The following is a 20041-nucleotide window of genomic DNA, read 5'->3' as shown; positions in this document are numbered from 1 at the left end:
ATAGTCACTAAGAAAACAATTGGTAGCACACTACGCCGTGAAGGACTGAAATCCTGCAGCGCCCGCAAGGTCCCCCTGCTCAAGAAAGCACATATACATGCCCGTCTGAAGTTTGCCAATGAACATCTGAATGATTCAGAGGAGAACTGGGTGAAAGTGGTGTTCAGATGAGACCAAAATCGAGGTCTTTGGCATCAACTCAACTCAGTGTTTGGAGGAGGAGGAGGAATGCTGCCTATGACCCCAAGAACACCATCCCCACCGTCAAACATGGAGGTGGAAACATTATGCTTTGGGGGTGTTTTTCTGCTAAGGGGACAACTTCACCGCATCAAAGGGACGCTGGACGGGGCCATGTACCGTCAAATCTTGGGTGAGAACTTCCTTCCCTCAGCCAGGGCATTGAAAATGGGTCGTGGATGGGTATTCCAGCATGACAATGACCCAAACCACACGGCCAAGGTAACAAAGGAGTGGCTCAAGAAGAAGCACATTAAGGTCTTGGAGTGGCCTAGCCAGTCTCCAGACCTTAATCCCATAGAAAATCTGTGGAGGGAGCTGAAGGTTCGAGTTGCCAAACGTCAGCCTCGAAACCTTAATGACTTGGAGAAGATCTGCAAAGAGGAGTGGGACAAAATCCCTCCTGAGATGTGTGCAAACCTGGTGGCCAACTACAAGAAACATCTGACCTCTGTGATTGCCAACAAGGGTTTTTCCACCAAGTACTAAGTCATGTTTTGCAGAGGGGTCAAATACTTATTTCCCTCATTAAAATAAAATAAAAATTATAACATTTTTGACATGCGTTTTTCTTGATTTTTGTTGTTGTTATTCTGTCTCTCACTGTTCAAATAAACCTACTATTAAAATTATAGACTGATCATTTCTTTGTCAGTGGGCAAACGTACAAAATCAGCAGGGGATCAAATACTTTTCCCCCTCTTGCTTGTCCCTCTGTCAACCCTGTGTCACTTCTAGGAAGATTTTAACCCACTTAATCGCAAAATGTCGCCATCATTGTAAAGCCCTAGTTGCTTTGACAGTCATTTCTGAACATAGTTACTTATTTCATGTGATTAATTTCGACTGTCACTTTAAGGGCAACCCTGTTACGTGAAGTGTACGCTCACTTTAATATGGTGAAACTATTCCTTAAAAGTTTTATTTTTAAAGAAACATTGAACATTTAATACTCAAATCATAGATTAAAATCAGGTCACCTGGTTCTACTCTTGTTGGTCATTCTCTGGTGTTTTGTGGTGGGAAACTGAGCGGGGCAAGCATAACACATCAACACTGTTAACCATAGACAGGCTAGAAATGTTTTAACATTTTCTTTTTTGTGAAGCTTTCTTTCAATTGCCACTCCCTGTTGCACACAAGCTTCCATTACCCCGGTCTCAATTTATGGCTGATTTAAGAAGAAATCGTCAACCCTGTTACGGTCAACATTACCACTGGGCAAAAACTGGTTGAATCAACGTTGTTTCCACGTAATTTCAACCAAAACAAATAAATGTGATGACGTTGAATCAACATAAGGGAATTGTCTTTCTTTCACTTAACTTTTAACCTAAATCCAATGTCATGGTGAAATTTTTGTTGATTTCATGTTGACAACTCAATGAAATGTAAATCAAAAATAGACGTTGAACTGATGTCTGTGCCCAGTGGGATGTTACTTTATTTGGCACTTAATATAGTTTTTTGTTGTTGTTGTTGCAGGTATTTACATTGTGTGCGCATGCTTAAGGTAATATACATCTGAACGCTCTTCCAGCGTTTTGATGTCTGTTTAATAATTATTTCCTGTTGATATTTTGTCCAGCTGCATTAGGACCAACCACCCAGACAACCGGTATAGTAAGTTCAAATGTAATTTTATTCAACATTCTTGCTTGCAGATAATTGTTCAAAAAAATTGTATTGCTGTGTTACGAACCCATGTGGCTTTAAACGTCTAGGGTGGATGGACAAGAGACCCGTAACATAATTCATGCAAATTAGAATCGTGACATGGAACAGTGAGAACAAAAACTACACGACAACCATAAACTACCGTCAAACATAAAATGTTTATTTTTGAACACACTGTAAAGGTTTGGGAAAAAGGGCTGAGCAGGACCCAAGAAATGAAACAATAGTGTAAAGAACCCCTAAACTGATCTTGCCTGCCTCAAGAACTGCTAAGCTACTGCTAATCATACAAAAATTACAGTGGGTGGTCCGCTCAGGTCTAACTAGTGTTTTTAGACAGTTTTCTTCCCACGGGTAATGTACGCCCAAGGGCAACTTGCTTAAATTCCCCTTTTCCCAGAAACACACAAAGTTACCAAACAGAGTAGCCAGCAAATGAGTGAGTGAGTACACAAAACACCACAGTATCCATACTCACATACGGAAATAGTCTCTAACAACAAACACAACTGACCGACTTTTAAACAATGGGATGTGTGATTGAAAAACCAGAAACAGGTGGTGCAATGCAGAGGAATGTCCACCGATTGGTCTACCTCAGCTATCAGCAGACACCCCAATGACCACCAATCAGGAACATACAGGACACCTGTGATTAGGGCAGAAGGAGAGGAAAAACACAAAAAGACACAGGATACCTGTATCCGTAACATGCTGTATTTCAGATGGTACCTTGTTAGTGCAACCTATCACCGGATGATGTATCAGGCTACCTGAATGCCTGCTTCTCTACAGCTTGTGATGTGATGAAAAGGCCCCTGAAATACACTGTGAAAACCTTCCTAAAATTGAGTCGCACCCCCTTTTGCCCTCAGAACATTCTCAATTCGTCAGGGCATGGCCTCTACAAGGTGTCGAAAGCGTTCCACAGGGATGCTGGCCCATGTTGACTCTAATGCTTCCCACAAATGCTTCCCACAGTGGTGTCAAGTTGGCTGGATGGCCTTTGGGTGGTGGTTCTTGATACACACGGGAAACTGTTGAGCATGAAAAACCCAGCAGGCTGGCACCTTCGACCATACCCCGTTCTAAGGCACATAAATATTTTGTCTTGCCCATTCACCCTCTGAATGGCACACATACACAATCAATGTCTCGATTGTCTCAAGGCTTACAAATCCTCCTTTAACCTGTCTCCTCCCCTTCATCTACACTTATTGAAGTTGCTTTAACAAGTGACATCAGTAAGGGATCATAGCTCAGTGATTGTGACTATCTGTATGGGTCCCCCTCTGCTCTATAGAACAATAGGCCCATTGTTTGAATGTCTGCCACTGATTCAGAGACACACTCCAATCACAGTCTGACCTTTTCCATTAGGCCTACTCCTCCTGATGTACTGACTTGCACCGCTACCCTGGCTGAATCTCAACATCATCATGGTCTCCTTTTCTGATTTTCTCAGGTAATTTTACTTCCACCTGTGCAGGTTTTTCATATCAGTGCGGTTGAAGGAGAGGAGATGAGTAGAAAAGGCCAAGAGGCCATTGATTTTAGGCAGTAAACTTGAGATGCATCCCCTGTCAAACTCAAAAACAAAGTAGCATTCTGTGAGAAAGTGGTGATGAATGCTCCACGACATGAGTTGCCAAGTAAATAATGTCCCTAAAAAGTAGTGGGCATTCAGTAAATTATTTTATTCATTGGCAGGAAGTAGGCCTATCCTACCAACAAAGATAAATACTGTAATGGCCTTAACCCTTTTCTGGGATACACCCAATGATTTATACAGTGCCTTCGGGAAAGTATTCAGACCCCTTGACTTTTTCCACATTTTGTTACGTTACAGCCTTTTTGTAAAATGTATACAATAGTTTCCCCCCCCCTGATCACTACACAAAATACCCCATAATGACAAAGCAAAAACAGGTTTTTATTTTTTTGTGCTAATTATTTAAAATAAGAAACTGAAATATGACATTTACATAAGTATTCAGACCATTTACTCAATACTTTGTTGAAGCACCTTTGGCAGCGATTACAGCATTGAGTCTTCTTGGTTATGATGCTACAAGCTTGACACACCTGTATTCCCACGGGGGGCCAGTATGGATTTTTTTTTTTTTTTTTATGTATGCACTCACTAACTGTAAGTCGCTCTGGATAAGAGCGTCTGCTAAATGACTAAAATGTAAATGTATTTGGGGAGTTTCTCCCATTCTTCTCTGCAGATCATCTTAAGCTCTGTCAGGTTGGATGTGGAGCGTTGCTGCTCAGCTATTTTCAGGTCTCTCCAGAGATGTTAGATTGGGTTCAAGTCTGGGCTCTGGCTGGGCCACTCAAGGACATTCAGAGACTTGTCCCAAAGCCACACCTGCGTTGTCTTGGCTGTGTGCTTAGGGTCGTTGTCCTGTTCGAAGGTGAACCTTCGCCCCAGTCTGAGGTCTTGAGTGCTCTGGAGCAGGTTTTCTTCAAGGATCTCTCTGTACTTTGCTCCGTTCATCTTTGCCTCGATCCTGACTAGTCTCCCAGTCCCTGCCACTAAAAAACATACCCACAGCATGATGCTGCCACCACCATGCTTCACCGTAGGGATGATGCCAGGTTTCCTACAGACGTGACGCTTGGCATTCAGGCCAAAGCGTTCAATCTTCGTTTCATCAGACCAGAGAATCTTGTTTAAGTGCTTTTGGCAAACTCCAAGTGGGTTGTCATGTGCCTTTTTACTGAGGAGTGGCTTCCGTCTGGCCACTCTACCATAAAGGCCTGATTGGTGGAGTGCTGCAGAGATGGTTGTACTTCTGGAAGGTTCTCCCGTCTCAGAAGAACTCTAAAGCTCTGTCAGAGTGACCATCAGGTTCTTGGTCACCTCCCTGACCAAGATCCTTCTACCCCGATTGCTCAGTTTGGCTCTAGGAAGAGTCTTGGTGGTTCCAAACTTCTTCCATTTAAGAATGATGGAGGCCACGGTGCTCTTAGGGACCTTCAATACTGCAGACATTTTTTGGTACCCTTCCCCAGGCCTGTGCCTTGACACAAGCCTGTCTCTGAACTCTACGGACAATTTGTTCGACCTCATGGCTTGGTTTTTACTCTGACATACACTGTCAACTGTGGGACCTTATATAGACAGGTGTGCGTGCCTTTCCAAATCATGCCCAATAAATTGAGTTTACCACAGGTGGACTCCACTCAAGTTGTAGAAACATCTCAACGATGATAAATGGAAACAGGATGCACCTGAGCTCAATTTCGAGTCTCATAGCAAAGGGACTAAATTATTATGTAAATAATGTATTTAAAAAATATATTTTTAAATAAAAACCTGTTTTCGCATTGTCAAAAAAAATAATAATAATATTTTATCAATTTTAGAATAAGGCTGTAACGTAACAAAATGTGGAAAAAGTCAAGGGGTCTGAATACCTTCCGAAGGCACTGTATACAGTGAGGGGAAAAAAGTATTTGATCCCCTGCTGATTTTGTACGTTTGCCCACTGACAAAGACATGATCAGTCTATAATTTTAATGGTAGGTTTATTTGAACAGTGAGAGACAGAATAACAACAACAAAATCCAGAAAAACGCATGTCAAAAATGTTATAAATTGATTTGCATTTTAATGAGGGAAATAAGTATTTGACCCCCTCTCAATCAGAAAGATTTCTGGCTCCCAGGTGGGCCGTACGCACTACCCTCTGTAGCGCCTTACGGGCGGATGCCAAGCAGTTGCCATACCAGGCGATGATGCAACCGTTCAGGATGTTCTCGATGGTGCAGCTGTATAACTTTTTGAGGATCTGGGGAACCATGCCAAATCTTTTCAGTCTCCTGAGGGGGAGAAAGGCGTTGTTGTGCCCTCTTCACGACTGTCTTGTTGTGTTTGGATCATGATAGTTTGTTGGTGATGTGGACACCAAGGAACTTGAAACTCTCGACCCGCTCCACTACAGCCACGTCAATGTGAATGGGACGTGCTCGGCCTGTAGTCGTGTCCTGTAGTCCACGATAAGCTCGTTGAGGGATAGGTTGTTGTCTCTGACCTCCTCCCTATAGGCTGTCTCATCATTGTCGGTGATCAGGCCTACCACTGTTGTCGTCAGCAAACTTAATGATGGTGTTGGAGTCAAGCTTGGCCACGCAGTCGTGGGTAAACAGGGAGTACAGGAGGGGACTAAGCACGCACCTCTGAGGGTCCCCGTGTTGAGGATCAGCATGGCAGATGTGTTGTTGCCTACCCTTACCACCTGGGGGCGGCCTGTCAGGGAGTCCAGGATCCAGTTGCAGAGGGAGGTGTTTAGTCCCAGGGTCCTTAGCTTAGTGATGAGCTTTGTGGGCACTATGGTGTTGAATGCTGACCTGTAGTCAATGAACAGCATTATCTCATCGGTGTTCCCTTTGTCCAGGTGGGAAAGGGCAGTGTGGAGTGCGATTGAGATTACGTCATCTGTGGATCTGTTGGGGCGGTGTGCGAATATGAGTGGGTCTAGGGTTTCCGGGATGATGGTGTTGATGTGAGCCGTGACCAGCCTTTCAAAGCACTTCATGGCTACTGACGTGAGTGCTATGGGGCGGTAGTCATTTAGGCAGGTTACCTTCGCTTTCTTGGGCACAGGGACTATGGTGGTCTGCTTGGAACATGTAGGTATTACAGACTCGGTCAGGGAGAGGTTGAAAATGTCAGTGAATACACTTGCCAGTTGGTCCGCGCATGCTCTGAGTACATGTCCTGGTAATCCGTCTGGCCCTGCGGCCTTGTGAATGTTGACCTGTTTAAAGGAAAGCGTGATCACACAGTCGTCTGGTGGAACAGCTGGTGCTCTCATGCATGCTTCAGTGTTGCTTGCCTCGAAGCGAGAATAAAAGCATTTAGCCCGTCTGGTAGGCTCGCGTCACTGGGCAGCTACAGGCTGGGTTGCCATCGATGAACGTCAGAGCCGGTGTAGTAGGATTTAATCTTAGTCCTGTATTGATGCTTTGCCTGTTTGATGGTTCGTCTGAGGGCATAGCGGGATTTCTTATAAGCGTCCGGATTAGAGTCCCACTCCTTGAAAGTGGCAGCTCTTGCCTTTAGCTCGGTGCGGATGTTGCCTGTAATCCATGGCTTCTGGTTGGGATATTTATTTACGGTCATTGTGGGGACGACGTCGTCAATGCACTTATTGATGAAGCCGATGACTGAGGTGGTATACTCCTCAATGCCATTGGATGAATCCCGGAACATATTCCAGTCTGTGCTAACAAAATAGTCCTGTAGCATAGCATCCGCGTCATCTGACCACTTCCGTATTGAGCGAGTCACTGGTACTTCCTACTACTTGCTTGCAAGCAGGAATCAGGAGGATAGAATTAGGGTCAGATTTGCCAAATGGAGGCAGATGGAGAGCTTTGTATGTGTCTCTGTGTGTGGAGTAAAGGTGGTCTAGAGTTGTTTTTCCCTCTGGTTGCACGTGTGACATGCTGGTAGAAATTAGGTAAAACTGATTTAAGTTTGCCTGCATTAAAGTCCCTGGCCAATAGGAGCGCCACTTCTGGATGAGCATTTTCTTGTTTGCTTATGGCCTTATACAGCTCGTTGAGTGCGGTCTTAGTGCCAGCATCGGTTTGTGGTGGTAAATAGACGGCTACGAAGAAATATAGATAACTCCTGATAGATAGTGTGGTCTACAGCTTATCATGAGGTACTCTACCTCAGGCGAGCAATACCTCGAGACTTCCTTAATATTAGACATCGCGCACCAGCTGTTATTGACAAATAGACACACACCACCAACCCTCATCTTACCAGACGTAGCTGTTCTGTCCTGCCGATGCACGAAAAACCCATCCAACTGTATATTATCCGTGTCGTCGTTCAGCCACGACTCAGTGAAACATAAGATATTACAGTTTTTAATGTCCCGTTGGTATGATAGTCTCGAACAGAGCTCATCCAGTTTACTCTCCAGTGATTGCACGTTGGCCAATAGAACGGATGGTAGAGGCGGGTTACCCACTCGCCGACAAATTCTTACAAGGCCCCCGGATCTTCGCCCTATGTATTTCTGTCTTTTCTTCATGCGAGTGACGGGGATTTGGGCCTGGTCCGGGTGAAACAGTATATCCTTTGTGTCAGACTTATTAAAGAAAAAATCTTCATCCAGTTCGAGGTGAGTAATCGCTGTTCTGATATCCAGAAGCTCTTTTCGGTCATAAGAGACGGTAACAGCAACATTATGTACAAAATAAGTTACAAACTATGCGAAAAAACACAAAAAATAGCACAATTGGTTAGGAGGCCGTAAAACGGCAGCCATCCCCTCCGGCGCCATTATCTCCGTCTTGGTACTCCCCCACCATTGTAAAAATATTTAGGAAAGTATAGAAAAGCATTTATTAATGTCTACATTTGTTTTTTCCCCACGTTTATTCTATTACAGATACCTTAATTCATACTTTTATATTATATTATGTGAGCTAAACATTAAAATTTTAAATTAAACCGTTGGCATCAAAGCAATACATAGCATCAGCAATCCTGAGGTGCGTTCAGTTCACTGCGCCACGGTTTGTACTGAATGACATCTTTCCCCAAAACGTTCTTGTAAATTCTTGAACAGACTTTGAGGTACGTTGTTCCTGTTTGGTGGGTGTGGCGAGGTGTGGCTTGAAGCAATGAGTGACGTATTTAAAGGGCAGTGGCCATGCTGAAGCCGTTCCCCAACTCACAACCTCCCCGTTTTTCAACTGGTCTTTCAGTACAGCACCGCTTCTGTTCAATTTAACATAACGGAAAAAACGTACTGTACGCAGCTCAGGGTTTACGCCTCGATCACGCAGAGTGTGTCATTGTGTAAAATGGTATGCAGCATCATCTGGATCTGTGTGCAGAAAAAGTTCAACCTTCACCTTCTGCTATCATTTCTGTCAAGCAGTTTACACATACAATTTTATGCATATGTTCTATAAATGCATACGTTCTACGTATGCACCACACAGAACGTACTGCAACTGCCTCTGCAACGCAATGCTGCAAGGCAAACGCAGCGTTCCATTGGAAATTAATGTACTTCTGGTGTACCAAAACGCAAATCACTGTCGGTGTGATCGAGGCGTTATACATCACCGCCCAACAACCTGCCCGCTTGACCCTATCCCCTCCCCTCTTCTCCAGACCATTTCCGGAGACCTTCTCCCTTACCTCACCTCGCTCATCAACTCATCCTTGACTGCTGGCCATGTCCCTTCCATCTTCAAGAGAGCGAGAGTTGCACCCCTCCTCAAAAAACCTACACTCGATCCCTCCGATGTCAACAACTACAGACCAGTATCCCTTCTTTCTTTTCTCTCAAACACTTGAGCGTGCCGTCTCTAGCCAACTCTCCTGCTATCTCTCTCAGAATGACCTTCTTGATCCAAACCAGTCAGGTTTCAAGACTGGTCATTCAACTGAGACTGCTCTTCTCTGTGTCACGGAGGCTCTCCGCACTGCTAAAGCTAACTCTCTCTCCTCTGCTCTTATCCTTCTAGACCAATCCGTTGCCTTTGATACTGTGAACCATCAGATCCTCCTCTCCACCCTCTCTGAGTTGGGCATCTCCGGCACTGCTCACTCTTGGATTGCGTCCTACCTGACAGGTCGCTCCTACCAGGTGGCGTGGTGAGAATCTGTCTCCGCACCACGCGCTCTCACCACTGGTGTCCCCCAGGGCTCAGTTCTAGGCCCTCTCCTATTCTCTCTATACACCAAGTCACTCGGCTCTGTCATATCCTCACATGGTCTCTCCTATCATTGCTACGCAGACAACACACAAATAATTTTCTCCTTTCCCCCTTCTGATAACCAGGTGGCGAATCGCATCTCTGCATGTCTGGCAGACATATCAGTGTGGATGTCGGATCACCACTTCAAGCTGAACCTTGGCAAGACGGAGCTGCTCTTCCTCTCGGGGAAGGACTGCCCGCTCCATGATCTCGCCATCACGGTTGACAACTCCATTGTGTCCTCCTCCCAGAGTGCAAAGAACCTTGGCGTGACCCTGGACAACACCCTGTCGTTCTCCGCTAACATCAAAGCGGTGACCCGATCCTGCAGGTTCATGCTCTACAACATTCGCAGAGTACGACCCTACTTTACACAGAAAGCGGCACAGGTCCAGGCACTTGTCATCTCCCGTCTGGATTACTGCAACTCGCTGTTGGCTGGGCTCCCTGCCTGTGCCATTAAACCCCTACAACTTATCCAGAACGCTGCAGCCCGTCTGGTGTTCGACCTTCCCATGTTCTCTCATGTCACCCCGCTCCTCTGCACACTCCACTGGCCTCCGGTTGAGGCTCGCATCTACTACAAGACCATGGTGCTTGCCTACGGAGCTGTGAGGGGAACGGCACCTCCTTACCTTCAGGCTCTGATCAGACCCTACACCCAAACAAGGGCACTACGTTCATCCACCTCTGGCCTGCTAGCTCCCCTACCTCTACGGAAGCACAGTTCCCGCTCAGCCCAGTCAAAGCTATTTGCTGCTCTGGCACCCCAATGGTGGAACAAGCTCCCCCACGACGCCAGGACAGCGGAGTCACTGACCACCTTCCGGAGACACTTGAAACCCTACCTCTTTAAGGAATACCTGGAATAGTATAAAGTAATCCTTCTACCTCCCCCACAAAAAAAAAGAAGAAAAAAAGAGGTTGTCCCACTGGCTATCATAAGTTGAATGCACCAATTTGTAAGTCGCTCTGGATAAGAGCGTCTGCTAAATGATGTAAATGTAAAAATTGATACACCCCAACTGACGTGAGTTCAGTTCGCTTAAACGTTTGCTACATTGCGTAACAGTTTGTACTGAACATAGTCTGATGGGTGAGAATACATGTTTCCTCAAAACGTTCTTGTATGTTCTTGAACAGACTTTGAGGTACGTTTGCTTTTGTTTGGTGGGTGTGGCTAGGTGTTGCTTGAATCAATGAGTGACGTATTTAAAGGGAAGTTGGTGCTTTCAAGACAACTGGTGTTGCTTGTAGGAAAAAAAAGGAAGGGAAGCGCTGCTAAAGTACACAAATCAAATCAAATCTAATCAAATTTTATTGGTCACATGCGCCGAATACAACAGGTGCAGACATTACAGTGAAATGCTTACTTACAGCCCTTAACCAACAGTGCACAATAGTAGGTTCTGGTAGTGCTCTTTGGTAAAAGGGGTAAATTGTTCATCCAAAAGAAAGGAGGACCAAGGCACTCTTCATATAATTAATTCAAATGCCTTTATTTGTATGGCATGTTCAATGGAAACAAAGTTTAAAAAACGTTGTATCCATTGAACATGCCATACAAATAAAGGCATTTTAATTAATTATATGAAGAGTGCCTTGGTCCTCCTTTCTTTTTGATGAACAACTGGTGCTGCGTTAGAAACAACTGGGAAGTTGGAGTTCCGACTCAGTGCGTTCAAAACAACTGGGAACTCTGGGGAAAAAAAACTAGCTCCGACTGGGAAAAATCGATTTGAATGGTCATCCAACTCGGAATTCTAACTCAAGCCTCTTTCTAGAGCTCCGACTTTCCGACCTGAAGATCACTGACGTCATGATTTGACCTCGTATTTTTCAGAGTTCCCAGCATTAGAACTCAGAAAAAAAGAGGTCAAATCATGACGTCAGTGATCTCCAGGCAGGAAAGTCGGAGCTCTAGAAAAATACCAGAGTATCCGACTTGGATGACCATTGTTTTGAACGCACTGAAGTCGGAAGTAGGATATTTCCGAGTTCCCACCTTGTTTTTAACGCAGCAAGTGGCCAATCCATGCTGACAGCATTGCCCAACCCACAAACATTTTACAATATACGCCACAATTCAACCCCGTTTTTTAACTGGTCGTTCAGTGCAGCACAGTTTCCGTTCAATTGAACGTTCCAGAACGTAAAAACGTACTGAACGCAGCCCTGGACACTACAGGGGTGTATTCACTAGGAACCAAACGGAACGAAACGGGGAGGGACCTAGCTGCAGTTGTCCAATAGAAACTCTCGTTTTCGTTGCAAAACGCAACTGTTTGGACTTTGGACTAATGATTACACCCCGGGGGTGTATTCATTAGTCGGATTCCGTTGCAAAACGTTTAGTCTGTTTTGCGTACTGAAAACGTTTTGAAACGAAAACGAGAGTTTCTATTGGATAAATGCAGGTAGCCTACGTAGGTCCCTCACCGTTTCGTTCCGTTTGCTTCCAAGAGTCAACGGTTTCTGTTGCGAAACGTTTTGCAACGGAATCCGACTAATAAATATACCCCAGGATCCATGATGATGACTAACCACTGAAAGGCAGTATGACATCACCAACCCTGCCTTTAAATAATAATGGCAGGATTTATTTGCTAGTTGTTGTTACTCACACAAATGCAAGCCGCTTCGAACACTGTATGATTTCCCCAAAGGAACAAAAATTACTTTAGATCGTTCAGTTATTTGCAACCGCTGAGAAACACAAAACAATTGTGTCCGAGTTACAGTCTGAAACAATGTCTTTCATCCCAGGACAACCAGTTACTGCCGTTGTGGTAAGTTTTGGAACAGGCTACTCTTCATTCAATAGCTACGGCATCCATTGTCCACGTCTAAAACCCTTCAATCAGTGCCTAGATGCAAACTATAAATAAGTATTTAGTGCAAAAATGTAGACTAACATTGCTGTTCGATAGGTTCTAATTAAACCACCTACAGTATCTACGTTGTACGCCTTTCTGTTGTAGCTGCTGTAGCTAGCTGGCTAACAGTTTAGGGTTATGAAGTTATAGGTGTATTTCATTTTCATATATGATGAGAAATCTATTCACTGAAAGTACATTTATTTAGTAAGCTAATGTTACACTGTGCGGCCTTGCCAACGTGTTTTTTTCTTTAGGAGTAGCCTGTTATCGCTACATTATGGATAGCAGCTAGCATTATTAGCCAAGTTGTTTGCAATGCTGCATGCATGAAAGTGAAGTGTTTCAGAGAAGGGCGTCACCTACCTACCCGAGACGGCTTGGGTGCATAGCCTACTCTATTGACACAGCCATTGAAGTGACATGGTCAATACTCTGTCATTAATGAAAGGCCATGCCTCTCAACACACTGTTTATATCTAACATCAGCTAGAAATATGAGTCATGAAGTAATTGCCTAGTGACAATGGGTTGATATTTCCATTAAAACGGACGGTGGTCAGCCTGCATTATACAATTCCATGAGTGTTTCCATGTTCTCATCATCAAGAACTTCAGATCCACTGAATGATGGTTAACCATATTGACCACAGACTGCAGGGGTTTTAAGAACTTCTGACACTGAGGCTCCTCTTATTCACCATCACACAGACTCGCTTTGTGCTGTAAAGAGCACTGAGCTGGATGTGCCAGAATCCTCCATCTGCTCTGAGAGGGCAGCTGTCTGAGGACCATGGGGATAGCTAGACTGAGAAAAGATCTGTCTCCAGTCAGTTGGTGGCAGAGGGTTTCCCTTTCAGTCAGTCACTCAACATAACACACTACAGGGATATTATCTTTGTCCCTTCAGGGAACTAGAGTCTATTCATAACCCTAGTGTTCTGGACAATTCCATGGTAACATAATGATGCTGAGATTGATTTTTCACTATAAATGATTGGCAAACAAAAACCAATGATTGCAAAGTTAAACAAACCATACAACTCTATGCACAATAACTACTTTTAACAATTTCCACAAACATTTACAAAAACACATTTACTTGAAGAACAGTGCAGATGCAAAGTTTGGTAACAGAATCATGGTTTGTGCTGTCATTCTGTTACCAAACTTTGGTTATCAAACTGTGGAATTGCCCTTCTGCATTCTTAAAGGAAGCTCAGTGCATGATGTGGTGGACTCAGCACAAAATGTAACATTCTATGCAAGTCATCACCTCATTCAAAATATTGTGGCTAGTTATGCTATTGGAACTATTGGTAGTCATTTACCACATTTTTATAACATGTTGCAATGGTGGAATGGGAATACGAACAGATACTTGATGGTTGTTGAAGTTATGAATTCTTTCCTCTCCCAGCTCAACTCTCAACTTTCATGTGCTTTACAGCAACGAATTGAAATCTGCAAACTCCGTCAGGGTGAACATTTGATCCTGGGTTTCAGCATTGGAGGGGGAATAGACCAAGACCCTGGTCAGAACCCCTTCTCTGAAGACAAGTCCGACAAGGTACGAGTAAAACACGTGGAAATACTCTCCCTGTCTGTTCTCAGTGAGCTCTGCTCTGGCAAAACTCTATTAACATCAGCAGTAAATTAAGGTATCAGAGGTAGGCCTGAACACATCAACTCTAGCCTCAGGTTGCTACTGTAGTAACACTGCAGATCCAGATAGCTGATCCCATACAAGGGCATAGATAGATTACTCAAACAGTGACATTTTAAAGTTTGGCCTATATCATCAAACCAGTCTAACGAATTGACGCTAGTTAATACGTTTTAAATGTAGATGCACAGATGTTGGACTTTCCCACGGGGGCCAGTATGAAAAAAAAAAAAAATGTATGCACTCCCTAACTGTAAGTCACTCTGGATAAGAGCGTCTGCTAAATGACTAAAATGTAACAAATATGTATTTCACTTTTTCTGTTTATGTTTTTCTGTGTGTCTGTGTGATCACAGGGCATCTATGTGACACGGGTGACACCAGGGGGACCAGCAGAAGTTGCAGGCTTGATGATGGGAGACAAAGTAATGCAGGTATGCAATACTTCAAAATATTTTTTAAACGTTAATTGCTTCAGAATGCACGTTTCAAACTTTTGGCCCCAAGAAACATTTCATTTTACCTTATTAATACATTTCCACAAGGTGGCACCATTTACTAAATTTCACTTGGGATGATATACACTACATGACCAAAAGTGTGGAAACCTGCTCATCGAACATCTCATTCCAAAATCATGGCCATTAATGTGGAGTTGGTCCCCCCTTTGCTGCTATAACAGCCTCCACTCTTCTGGGAAGGCTTTCCACTAGATGTTGGAACATTGCTGTGGGGACTTGCTTCTATTCAGCCACAAGAGCATTAGTTAGGTCGGGCACTGATGTTGGGCAATTATGCCTGGCTCGCAGTCGGCGTTCCAATTAATCCCAAAGTTGTTAGATGGGGTTGAAGTCAGGGCTCTGTGCAGGCCAGTCAAGTTCTTCCACACCGATCTTGACAAACCATTTCTGTATGGATCTCGCTTTGTGCACGGGTGCATTGTCATGCTGAAACAGGAAAGGGCCTTCCCCAAACTGTTGCCACAAAGTTGGAAGCACAGAATAGTCTAGAATGTCATTGTATGCTGTAGCATTAAGATTTCCCTTCACTGGAACTAAGGAGCCTACCCCGAACCATGAAAAACAGCCCCAGACCATTATTCCTCATCCACCAAACTTTACAGTTGGCACTATGCATTGGAGCAGGTAGCGTTCTCCTGGCATCCGCCAAACACAGATTCGTCTGTCGGACTGCCAGATCTTGAAGCGGGATTCATCTCTCCAGAGAACGCGTTTCCACTGCTCCAGAGTCCAATGTCGGCGAGCTTTACACCACTCCAGCCGATGCTTGGCGTTGCACATGGTGATCTTAGGCTTGTGTGCGGCTGCTCGGTCATGGAAACCCATTTCACTAAGCTCCCGACGAACAGTTATTGTGCTGACGTTGCTTCCAGAGGCAGTTTGGAACTCGGTAGTGAGTGATGCAACCGAGGACAGATGATTTTTACACGCTACAGCACTCGGCGGTCCCGTTCTGTGAGCTTGTGTGGCCTACCACTTCGCGGCTGAGCCATTGTTGCTCCTAGACGTTTCCACTTCACAACAGCACTTACAGTTAACCGGGGCAGCTCTAGCAGGGCAGAAATTTGACGAACTGATTTGTTGGAAAGGTGGCATCCTATGACGGTGCCACGTTGAAAGTTACTGAGCTCTTCAGTAAGGCCATTTTACTGCCTATGTTTGTCTATGGAGATGTGCTCGATTTTTATGCACTTGTCAGCAACGGGTGTGGCTGAAATAGCCAAATCTGCTAATTTGAAGGGGTGTCCACATACTTTTCTATATATAGTGTATATGCCATTTAGCAGACGCTTTTATTCAAAGCAACTTTAGTCATGCGTGCATACATTTCATGTATGAGTGGCCCCAGGAAATGAACCCATAATCGTGACGTAACAAGCGCCATGCTCTACCAAAGCGTGTCTGTGATGGTGAATAAGAGGAGCCTCAGTGTCAGTGGTCAGAAGTTCTTAAAACCCCTGCAGTCTGTGGTCAATATGGTTAACCATCATTCAGTGGATCTGAAGTTCTTGGTGATGAGAACATACAAACACTCAAACTATTCACTGTATCCCAATATTCTACTTACTTTGCATCAATAATATATAATACAGTAATAACAAACTATTGTAGGAAGACTTAACATTGTTTATCTGTCTCAACCAGGTAAATGGATGGGATATGACCATGGTGACACACGACCAGGCACGCAAACGGCTGACAAAGAAGAATGAAGACATTGTGCGGCTACTGGTGACCAGGAAATCGCTGGAGCAGGCTGTCAGACATTCTATGATGTAATGACGCCAAACAGTAACAGCGGCTTGGTGACCTCATTGTCTTTCGAACAGGTGGCATCCCTCCAATGCAACGGTTGTCCTTTAGTGCAGACGGAGTTTGCTATCTGACGTAAGACAATGCCAGTGACCGAGAGCATTGTATTCCAAATCTTTTCTCACATACTGTAAGGTTGGGGTGAATTCCATATCAATTCTGTCAATTCAGGAGATGGAATGAAATTGAAAAGTGCCATTTATTTTCATGAAGGATTCCAGAGTTGATGGAGTTGAAATGGAATTGATCATGGCCGTACTCGCATATTCCCAAACAGGGTACACTCCATTTATATAATGTCTCTACAATTCATCAGTATGGTTCTAGTTATTGGGATTATTAATGCCTTAACTAGCTGACTTGTGTATTACTTATTCAGTTATTAGTACATTTCATTTCAGTTAATGATCTGTCATGATTTGATTTACTCATCATTTTATATCTATGTTTTCGAGTCGATGTCTCTACAAGCCAAAGGAAAACAATGCAAAGGAACTATAGATTGATAAATTGAACCATGTCATGTGGTGTAACTTCCACATATTTAGCATGTGCCGTTTTGTAGTGGTGATAGAGGTTGTTATGCAAACATACGCATACAAAGCACATATGGTAATTTCTAGCATTTATCTGCTACACTAATTTGTGTGTTTTCTATAGAGGCTTCCTGTTTATATGACTTATGTTTTGAGTTTAATATATGGCTTTAATGACAATTTAACACTGAAGTGCTTAACACCGCCTTGTGTTGTGGGAAATTAATGAATATTCATCAGGCTTGGATGATATATTTTGGAATCTTTATTTTGGTGTCATCCATGTTGTGCATCTACCAAAGTAACAAGCACAGCTGAACTGCATGCTTTATATTTCATTTTACAATATTGTAGTTCATGTCTACCAAATACTGTAATATTAATTTGAGGATTTTAGTTTTGTATGTTGTGCAGGAAAACAGTTACTTCCCAATCATCTGCATATAGTTAATCTGGTGTTGCCATCCTTGCCTTGAAATCAAGGCTGGGGCATAGTCAACCTTTTAATAAGTGCCTTCTTTATCAGGTTCATATAGAGAAAGTGGCATGTTGGATGATCTTAGACAGCTAGTTGCACACTGGAATAGTTTGGACCAAGGTTGAAGGATCTAATGAATTGAGAGAGAAGTTTGATACACCACAGCCTTAAATGAAACTCTAGTGATTGTACCACTAAATCTTGATGGTGCCGATAGTGTTTTTATATTCATGCACTTTTCCATTCCTATATAGTTCAATGATATGTGAATTTTATCACTGCCTCAGCCATGCAATACACAGCAATACATCACTGATTTAATCCAATCTTCTTAGTTCCTATTAATATGGATAAAAAATAAAGTAAAGTGAAGTCGTAATGCAGATTCCAATGGTACCTAATATACATACACGTTGTAGTATGTTCTACTAATTTAGTATTTGGTATGGCTTTGTTTTTGTTAGCATTTATTTTATAGGGAGATTATCATTATATGTCATTGGCAGAGTGACACATCTAACTCCACACCCAACTTTTTAAAGAATAAACACTTCAAAAGACTGCCAAACCTTTTGATAAATGTAGTCTTGCATGAATGTTTTCTATGAAGTCGATTTTTATCTACATGTCGATTGTTAAAATATCTTATTTTATTTGTTCTCCATAAGTACTCCCGAGTATATGAGGAAAACCTTTGATTTTACTATTTGGGCATATGATTGTATACTGTACACTTTTCAAATGTCTTTAACATAAATCAAAATCAACTGAAAGAATGCATCTTTTTTTTGGTATTATGTGTTTGTCAGGCACTTTGTGGAAAATTGACTGTTGTCACCGATAGGTGATATTCTCTGACAAAACAGAATATGTGGTTCTGAGACATGAGCAGGGATAATATTTTCTCTGTGTGCACTGTATGTTAGAAGAAATAGTATATGCCAAGACAAGCTCATTTTGTGAAAAGATTACATAACGTCAGCTGAAACAATGAAGAGCAGCTGTACTTCACAGATCCACAGCTGCTAATTAAATGCTGTTCGTTAGCATCATAAAGATGGGTGGAAAAAAAGGTGTGAATGTTAGATTTGAGAAGCTGTTGGAGCATCCTGGTGTGTGCATAGATTCATGGTGTGTGTGGGCAGTTGCGCAGCTTACCACCACCCTGTCATCGACCATTTTATGAAGCATATTAACCAATAGAAATACATATGTGGGTTTGCAATACAGTATTTCTATAGGTTGAGTTTTATTATTGACATATTGAAAGATTTGTTCTTTCATCATACTGTATTTCGTCCAATTGTCTTGATCTTTGGCCTTTATCACCATAGACTTTAGATATCTTCATGTTACCAACTTGAAAGTAATCAGATGACATTTCAAAGCAGTGAATCTATTACCTGACCTTTCCCTGTGTACTCAGGCATTTTATATGATCAGTTTCTCCACTTTCATCTCTTAATATTGCCACTCATCTAAAAACAAACACTCCTCTTTTAACTGCTGGTGTGGAGACAACACCCGATGCACCACCCAGAGAGCAACCTGGTCCATCCTCTCCCCAATCTCTTCACTCTAAGAATAGCAGCACATCCTTGAATCAAATGATCACATCATCAGCTTTTATCCAATTCAGCATATTTTTATTCATGGCTGTCATTATCAAAGAGATACAGACATGGCACAATTTTTACCTTACTAATAATATTGCTAATGACATACCCAAATGGGTTATGCTGTTCCCAGAATCAGGGGAGGGTGGCTGATCGATTCAGTGTGAGGCTTTGCTAAAATCCCCTTTGAGAAATAATTGATGAGGAGTGTGTATCTGTGTGTGTGTTTTCTCAGTATGAGAAAGTGAGTTGTTTGACATGAAGACATCAGCAAGAGTTTTGTTTGTCTCATAGGGACTTAGCTACATACATAATTTTCGTTCCATTCCACTTGCCTAAACACTACACAGGGAGCTATGAGATATGACGTGGGGCTACAGTGAATGTGGTTGAGCACACATTTCCGCAAAGAAATCACACCAGTAATCCATTAGAACTGGCTCTGTTCTCACTAATCCAATCCAATCGTGCCATGTTGTCCACAAAATTATCACATTGCTTGTTGCTGGGTAACTGGATTTATAATGAGAGAACCACCTCCATCTCAATAGATACTAATACTACAGTACTGTAATATGTAGAGTAGTTGTTGTTCATGTAGAGGTAACCAGTTCATTGAATTAGAAAACTCAAACCAAAACGATGCCAAAACAATAACTTCCCAATATTACTGTTACTATACACTTCAGTGTTGTGATGCCCAAATCCTAGCAAAATACATAGCGCATAAAATTGAAAAGGTATTGTTGGATATTATTCATCCTAATCAGACAGGCTTTGTACATGGATGATACATTGGAGATAATATAAGACAAGTACTGGAAACAGTAGAACACAATTAAAAATCTAGGAAACCAGGCCTGGTATTCATAGCTG

At 42.9% G+C, this 20041-nt stretch overlaps 1 protein-coding gene across 1 annotated transcript; it reads left to right on the top strand.

The window, feature by feature from the left end:
* Positions 1 to 12169: 12169 nt before the first annotated feature.
* LOC121577309 (tax1-binding protein 3) lies at positions 12170 to 18322 on the top strand. Its single transcript, XM_041891073.1, has 4 exons — positions 12170 to 12449; positions 13987 to 14106; positions 14559 to 14636; positions 16368 to 18322. The coding sequence occupies exons 1-4, from the start codon at positions 12411 to 12413 to the stop codon at positions 16500 to 16502; spliced, it is 372 nt and encodes a 123-aa protein (XP_041747007.1). The 5' UTR covers positions 12170 to 12410; the 3' UTR covers positions 16503 to 18322.
* Positions 18323 to 20041: the final 1719 nt, after the last annotated feature.

The sequence above is a fragment of the Coregonus clupeaformis genome, chromosome 11 (genome assembly GCF_020615455.1).
Source record: "Coregonus clupeaformis isolate EN_2021a chromosome 11, ASM2061545v1, whole genome shotgun sequence".
NCBI classification, from domain to species: domain Eukaryota; kingdom Metazoa; phylum Chordata; class Actinopteri; order Salmoniformes; family Salmonidae; genus Coregonus; species Coregonus clupeaformis.
This window is presented reverse-complemented; position numbering and strand designations above follow the sequence as displayed.

Coding starts and splice junctions, on each gene's coding strand:
- LOC121577309 (XM_041891073.1), top strand. CDS start 12,411: ATGTCTTTCATCCCAGGACAACCAGTTACTGCCGTTGTG. Junction 12,450..13,986: donor AACCAGTTACTGCCGTTGTG/GTAAGTTTTGGA, acceptor TGTGCTTTACAG/CAACGAATTGAAATCTGCAA. Junction 14,107..14,558: donor CTGAAGACAAGTCCGACAAG/GTACGAGTAAAA, acceptor GTGTGATCACAG/GGCATCTATGTGACACGGGT.